General features: G+C 46.2%; 1 protein-coding gene across 1 annotated transcript in view; it reads right to left on the reverse strand.

Annotated features, from left to right (window-relative positions):
• The window catches only part of LOC142587801 (uncharacterized), a 40,552-nt gene extending 37,607 nt beyond the window's left edge, over positions 1-2,945 (reverse strand). The window contains exon 1 of the mRNA XM_075699071.1: positions 2,661-2,945. Within this exon, the coding sequence (XP_075555186.1) occupies positions 2,661-2,691 (31 nt within the window). The 5' untranslated portion in view covers positions 2,692-2,945. The remainder of the gene's footprint in view (positions 1-2,660) is intronic.
• Between the last annotated feature and the right edge of the window lie 5,182 nt (positions 2,946-8,127).

Here is an 8,127-nt window from a genome sequence, read left to right on the forward strand (position 1 = left end):
ATGACGTTAGAAGTAACGTTTCACCTGACCGAACGAACTTAATTTTTCTTTTTAATATTCGTTTTAAACTTAATTTTGCAATTAGGCTGAGCTTTTTTTTCGTAAATGGACAAATCGGCAAACGCCTAGGGATTAGGAGCGACACAGCCAACTGTTTCATCGTTTGGAAAGCAAAATACACAACTACACAGTGAGAGCATACACACACCCCTCTTCCTCTCCCATCCCTTCCTCTCAGGGGACCCGCCGCCGCACCTCTGAGTTGGTTTGAAGCCATCTTCGGCGATCGTGCTCGCATTTCGAAGGCGCCGGCATGGGAATACTATCGCGCACGAAGGTTCAGGTGCACGGTAAAAAAAATTAATCTACAGTACCGCACTACAGCATGCCTCATAATCATATCGCGGTTACAGCTCATACAACCGCAGAAATTATTTTTTACACTACAGGGTACCCACTGCGATGCCTCAGTATCTATGATGCTTGAGCACGAGGTTCCAGGCTTGGTTTCCGTCGATGGAGGCCATATTTCGATGCAGTCGAAGTACAAGAACTCCACTTCGATTTGGGGACACGTTAAAGAAACTCGAATGGTGAAAAATTTATCACGAGTCTTCTATGTGCATAGTCGTCTTTTATATCCTATTGTTGCTTGGGGACATTACGTAAACCATATAAATTAAATCAATCAATCAAACAAGGAAACCTACATCAAGGATGAGCTCTGTATTCTCTAGTGCAGGGGTGGCCGAAATTGTGGCTCTTCTTGTCTTTGCTCACAGCCGGCTGTTCAGGTCAGGTAGTCACTGTCTGTCCCGACCAATGTTATACTAGAAGCGTTTGCCGATCTATAGGCAACAAACCTATCCGAACGCAGTTCTCTAAAACTAGGTCAGTGTTTCTGAGCAGAAAGGAGCAGTCAAGAGGAAGTCCGTTAAGGTTTGAAACTCGCTATTATTTCTGTGGCTCTAGACCGCTGTGGCGAACTCTTGTGTGTCTCCTTAAACCTCTCTGTGCAGTCAGTCTTCGTCTAGTGTTATTGATCAAGTAAAACCAGGAACAAAGTAGCATGCAATGGCGAAGCCGTTACTATAGAAAGTGTCAAGTGCCCTACGCGGCTAGCGCACGCAGAATGCTTAGTGTAGTTTGAGCCCACGTCGTGTGATCGCCGACACTAACACATAGATGCGCATGCAATTGCATGCAACACATACGTGTAATTCAATTAGGGTCTCAGCACCAGGTTCTTCTGTAGAGAGTACAGGAATGAGAACCGGGACTTCTTGGATAATAGTCAACTCTAACTTGCCAACCACTTCAGTCAGTGAAGAATCCTACAGCTCTAAATATAAACGGAGGCTAAAGAACTAGGTAGAAGTGTCAGCGCTAACGATAGGCAAACTTGAGGACTTAAAAGCAGCATCATCATAGCTTTTCCTGCCACGCCAATTTACGGATTGAGTATGTTGTTCCACTGCTCTATGTGTTCTGCCGTCCTCACTCTCCCGTCCCTCTTATACTTGATTTAGCCAATATAATTCGGTCAAAACAAGGCTATCTCAAGCTGGTTGGTACATGTTACATTCGTTTTTATGCAATAATTCAGTTCTTTAAAGAAGCAACTCGTGGACCGATTGCATCTTCGGCTGTCTACGCCATCGCAAATTAGTGCATGCTATGCATACCAAGGTGTCACACGTTTTATGCGCCGGTTGAAAATATTGCGCACGCACAATCAATCGTTACGCAATTACTAAAATAAAGAATAAAATAACGGCTGTCCCAATGTTACGTGGGACTTCGCGTAAAGCAAATCATTCTTTTTGTGTGTTAATGTTATGCAAACTAACGCTAGCGACAGTGATGTTTGTACGAATTATTGAAAATGGCACTTACATTTACGCAAATGTAACGCAAATGAGGTTGCACTCAGTCGCATATACCGAGTGGCCCAAGGTTCCAATTCGGGCTCATACTCAGTTGTAAAAACTGTCGACTGCTTGGCAAAACAGCAGCCACAAAGTATAAGGAAGAAAAAGCCTCGCTTTAAGAACTGTACGGGAACTTATATTACGAGCCGCTGCTTACAGTGTACGAACGCGTGCTTTCAAGGCAACTCTAAGCCTATAATTTCTGCGATGGAGTTCCTTACCGCTTGGCCCATTGTCGCCTTCCTGAGTATAGCACGTGCGCATAAGGTTCTGCGCCGAGCATGTATTACGGGAAATGCATTGAATTAAGCTACTCTGTGGCAAAACGGAGCTGCTACTGGTGACTCGCAGCTCCCAGAAGTACCCTCAACTTACCTAGCATTGACATGCTGAGGTAAAAATGGAAGCGACCACGATTTCTCGTTCCACCTTCATAGGCCTAATATTTCTGCCATTCTATCTTCTACGCGCTTGTTTAGTGCAACCACCTTTACCCTTTCTTTTTTCTTTGATGCGCTACCCTTACGCGCACGAGAGAAATAGTTCCGAACAGCATACGCCTAAATTCTTCGCAGCTTCTACAGGTAAAGGCGAGCTATAGGCGCGGGAGGTTAGGCTTAACAGCGACCAACTGATCGCAGTCCCGTACAACGGTTTGGTAAGAATAAGTAAATGGCTTCTACTTCCCCGTAACTATAGGCATAACTCGGTCATCGCGCAGTCGCTCACCAACGATTAGAAGAGACGTAACGGCGAGCATCTTCGTTACTGAAGTCCCGGTCGCTCCTCCTCCAATTGAAAGTCGCTAAACGGCGGTGAAGCGAAGCGCGAGACTTGAGCGGCGACGATACTCAGCCAATATCCAGCACCGAACACCTCTGCTGCTTGGCGATCGAGAGCACTCTCCAAACAAGACCACCGGGTTCCCGAAAAAAAGGATAGCGAGACGACCAGCGCGGCTTTTTATAACCTACAAGGAACATAACGGCACAAATCGGAGAAGCGGTAGCTCGAGGAGGAAGATTGGGGGGGGGAAAGAGGGAGGAAGGTGATTCTCTCGAGTAGGCGTGGGCAGCTTTGCACAGGCTGTCTATACAAGAAGCAGAAAAAGAACTAGACAATCGGGGCCACCAACCCCACCTGTCGCACCCCCCTTGTCGGACAGCAACAAAAAGAAATGAACAGCGCGCTCGCGCTTCTTTCCACGCCCAAAGGCTTCGGTCGCTCTATGCCTTTGAGCGAGCAATCTCACTGTGCCTTTCCTAGCACTTTATTTTTCATTAGTTCCTCTTTTTTTGTTTTATTATTCGCTAGAAGACGCTCCGAGGGAGCAAGCTGGGCAGGGGGTGCAACATCAGAAGCAGCAGAAGCGAGCGGAGCCGCTGCCGACTCGGCTAGCGGTTTCTTTCAAAGCCGGCGTCGCTTCCTCGTGCGAGGAAATGAGCAGGCTTCTGCAAGCCACCGGACGGGTCGGTGAAAGTGGAACAGCGTCTGCGGCGGGTGGTTGCCTGCGAGATCGCGGCTCGGCGTCGTGGGCAGGGTGGGCCAGACGGGCGGGTCGCCGACGAGGCGAGGCGAACCAACGTGCGCGCCGGCGTCGCGAGAACAGCTCGACGCTCGTAAGAACACGTATGCGCGGCGTCGATGGCCGGGCGACGAGGTCAACGTGCAAACGGACAAAAAAAATAAATAAATGCCACTGCCGTTTCGTTTTGCCTTCTCGCAGCCTACGTCTGCGCACTTCTGCACCGCAGCTTCTCGTCCCGCGTCAGAGGCGTGTAGCCAAGGGTAAGGGAGTCGGGGAGACGAAAACGCGGGGAGGCTTGTCTTTGTGTCAGAACGCTTCGCGAAATTGCAGTAATCTCGGTGAGCAGGCTGGAACCACCGCCCTGGATCAGCAGTAGGCCCGAAAGAACCTCTCGTGTTTCCATTGTCGACGCTGCCAAATTCCGTCATGTCATGTCGTCATGTCGAGCCAACAGCCGACGGTGCAGCCGCCTTGTCGAGCCAATCACAAATGACAAGTTGGCGCATTTCACAATAAGGCGGAATTGGAAGTGCCCAACTTGCCCTCCCTGAAAATAAGTTCTACTTATTTCGTGGTGTTGAGTGTGGCTAATGGTAACATACAGTTTAATGATAAGATTATAGGGAGTAGGTAACATAGTTTAGTGATAAGGTTACAGGGAGGAGGAGGAGGGGCAGGAGAAGGAAAAACATTTATTGAAAAAAATTCCAGCAGGTGTCTTTTTGCTTGCAAGGGTTGGCGCCCACAGTCCAGGGCTCCTGCAGCTCTTGCTCTCCCCGGGCCCAACGCACCAGACGCTGCTGGTCACCAGAGTCCGAGCTAGTCAGCACGGCCTCCCACTGCTCGGGTGTCGGGTTGGGCGCTTGCGGTGCTGCCTTTATGTTGGGGCACGCCCATGTGGTATAAGGAGGCATAGTCGTCACAAAAGGGGCATTTGTACGAGTATAGTGTAGGGTGTAAATTACCGGTAAACTTCTTTCAACGACCGTATGAATCATGGGTAGTGTTTTGATACCCCTAGGATTTGGATTGCTTTCCTGCTAGCTCACCCAGCTAGTTCGCTTGTTAGCACAGTCGAGCACAGTCGAGTGTTTTATGTTTACAGCTCATTCATTATATCAAGTAATTTTCAGAGCATGATAGGTTTCCGCAATAATTTATGCGTGCTGCTGAATTACATTCCATTTTTGCCGTGACATTCACCATGATCGATGATTTTTATAATTTGCCATTTCCTTATAATTCTGGTGTCTCGAAAACAGCACGGGGTTAGATATACCAAGGCTATATGTGGCCAGTCCTTGCCATACAAGTTTACGACTCCAGATTAGGGTAAAATGTAAAACGATTTAAGGAGGTTCATCGAAGTCAAAATTACGAAGTTTGGGAATGCACACGTCTAAATAGCACATGCGGTAAACGATGCGATAGATGTGCTATCGTAATTCTACCGATATCTTTTCAAGTGCAAAGCAAGTTCACGGCGTCAATACGTCAAGTTGGGCCAGTTGGTTAGTATTCATTGTAAGGCTCGTAACAGCGCAACACAAGACACGGACAAAAAGAAGGTAAAAACGACGACACGGCGCTGACTCTCAAGTTTCAACTGATATTTTATTGAATATATGTATAACATTTATATAGATGCCAGTTCGAAAACCATGACATGCACGAGACACAGAGAGGCATCAAGGCAACTGTGACCAACTGATGTATAATCAAAGGTGACAAAGGTAACGCAGTTCCTTGTTATGAAGAGCGATAGACAGTTCACTGATGCATGCCTTGACAAGAGAAATCACTGAGGATTACAATATAAAAATTAGGGACAAGGCATGTATCAGCGAACCGCCTATCGCTCTTCATGACAAGGAAGTGCGTTACCTTTGTTACCTTTGATTATGCATCAGTTGGTCACAGTTGCCTTGGTGTATTTCTGTCTCGTGCATGTCATCGTTTATTAATTGGCACCTATATATATATATATATATATATATATATATATATATATATATATATATGTGTGTGTGTGTGTGTGTGTGTGTGTGTGTGTGTGTGTGTGTGTGTGTGTGTGTGTGTGTGTGTGTGTGTGTGTGTGTGTGTGTGTGTGTGTGTGTGTGTGTGGCATATCTTCAATAAACTATCCGTTGAGAGTCAGCGCCGCGTCATCGTCAATATCTCCTTTTTGTCCGTATCTTGCGTTGCGCTGTTACGAACCTTACAAGTTAACAGCGTTCTAGTACTGTATAAATTGGTGATCGCTCTTTTAAGCAGCATTCGTTGGCCTAATGCATGCGGAACCCATGCTTTCGGAGAAAATACAATGAGCTTCCACGAGCTTCGCAGTGATGTAAGTATACAAGACAACTTTTAATATTCACTTAGTAACTGCAAAGTTCGGGCTACAGTTGCTTCTGCGTGATTCACAATGTAATCGCTTTATGTCCTTGTCAGAAGTCGCGATGTTGCATTTTCGAATCATACAAGACAAGGTGCTGCTCGTACACATATTGTGCCTAATTCGATAACTTCGATGATTGTTAGATTTCACAACAAAAGAAACACTGCAATAAAACAGATTTTCCTTGAAAGGCTGGCTCCTGCGAACACAGCCTGCCAGGCAGGCTCACCTATTGATGCCCACTACCAATCCTGCCTCAATCTATAGGTGCCAAGGCCAAGCCGGTAAATTATTTCGAGGTTCAAATCTCTACTCGATGTTATCATTCTGTCAGCTCAGACTGTTGTGAAAGGGCTGGACGCATTGGGTGCAGCCTTAACGATCCTCGATGAGAGACGAAGATGACAACCAATAATCATTTCGCGAAAAGGTAGGAGGAGTATTAGTGAAGCGTCGGGAAACTCGGATCTGACATCTTCAATTTTCTTGAGTTCGCAAATGCGAAATAACTTTCAATCGTCGTTATCTGTGAACTAAAGTTACCAAATCCAAACAGACTATACGGCTAGGAATCAATCACCCCCTCAACTACTAGTGTAGGCAGCAAGGTTTTCGTATTTGTTCGTCGCGAAGTTACTTCATGTCGTCCAATACCTCCTCATGATGATAATGTGTGTGCTTAACCACTACAAATAGAGTGCTCACCTGTTCATTCGTGGTTGTGTACTAATCTTCTTTTAAACTCGGTTTCCATGCAAAATACTGGGGAGACAGATTGACAGCGAACCTTGATTTGTTGTTTTTCATCGGGGACTTCAACAATCACAACACTACTTGTACAAGCTCAACTATCACTGCAACTGCACAACTGGCTGCGTTTATGTCCGATCGTAGACCTCTCCTGCTTGATAGTGGAGTCCTATTTTTCTACCGGGCCCAACGTGGAGCAAGTGCTTTGACTTGACCTGTTTATAACGTCGCTTCGGCATTCGTCTTAAGGGGTTCTTCTGCATTGAAACGCGTGAGAGTGATTACATACCCACTCAGATGAAAATGGTTGTCTAACGCACATCCGCCTAACAACGGGAAGAATAAGGCCCCTGTGTAGGGATCCTCTGATTTAAGGGGCTTTATGGCTCAAGGGCCAGATATGGCTAAAAGAGCGGCATACACATGGTGGCCTATCTGCCTTTCCGCTCGTTGCTTTCTCTCTCTCAGATGAATTGATTGGACTGCGTTTATAACCCTAATGTGAGACGATTGTCGCAAAGGTCCCTTCTCGGGACTACAGGGAGCTATGATGGACGCAGCACAGACCATCATCATTGGCGCGTTTCACGTGCTCCCCAAGATACTGAGACGTTGAAGTGCACGTAGTTTGAGAGTGCGGTTTGCCAGTGCTCTGAACGACGTTACCTCGACCAAAAAGTCAATCCATTAGCCGACGACGCCGGTCGCCTTCCCGGCAATAGTGGCGGCTGCTCGGCGAGTCCCCCCCCCCCCGCCCTCTCCCCCCTTTCTTTACCTTGCCACTCTTTCCTATTCCTTAAGGCACATTTTGTAGAACGAATGTGACATAATTTAAAGGCGCAACACTCCTATTTTTGCTTATTACTTGGCATATATATCTGCTTGTATTTCGGCCTGTTACTTTTTATTTTTGATTCATTACAAACAATTTAATTTCCCGTTTTCTTTGTGACTTCATTGCTCGGTTTAGCGCTTGCTGCAGTTTCAGGCACTGAATTCAGCGCTGATTGACGCTGCTGTATCGTATATTTCGGCAAGAGTTAAATAATCGGGAGCCCGTGCTTCAACGCCTGTCCCATAATTTCCAGGATTTACTGGATCGATTGTACGAAACAGCTGAAAAATTAAAGTCAATAGTCTATCAGGCAAGTGTCCCTAATTACGCCGAAAATTTTTCTTCATAAACATTAGCATACAACAAAGTACCTGTAATTTATACCTTCGGGAATGGCCCAGTCAGTCCGCAAAGCTTTAGCGACAACTTTCGTCAGAGTTCAGGCCTTCAAGCAATCTCTGCACATGGAAGCACGAAGTTGAGCATGCGTGTGCAATTTTTAGCGAAAGAGCCAGCAAATAGATACAGACGGTATATTTGGCGTTCGTAGTTTATTTCCCAAAGTGGAAGGCGAGTGTGTTAGATTTGTAACCGTTGTTTCGTTCTACCGGATGCTTTTGTTTATCATAAGTAGTCCAGCGGAGTATCTTAAAACGATCGCATAAAGAACAGCAAATCTAAA

Source organism: Dermacentor variabilis, chromosome 7 (assembly GCF_050947875.1).
Source record: "Dermacentor variabilis isolate Ectoservices chromosome 7, ASM5094787v1, whole genome shotgun sequence".
NCBI lineage: Eukaryota > Metazoa > Arthropoda > Arachnida > Ixodida > Ixodidae > Dermacentor > Dermacentor variabilis.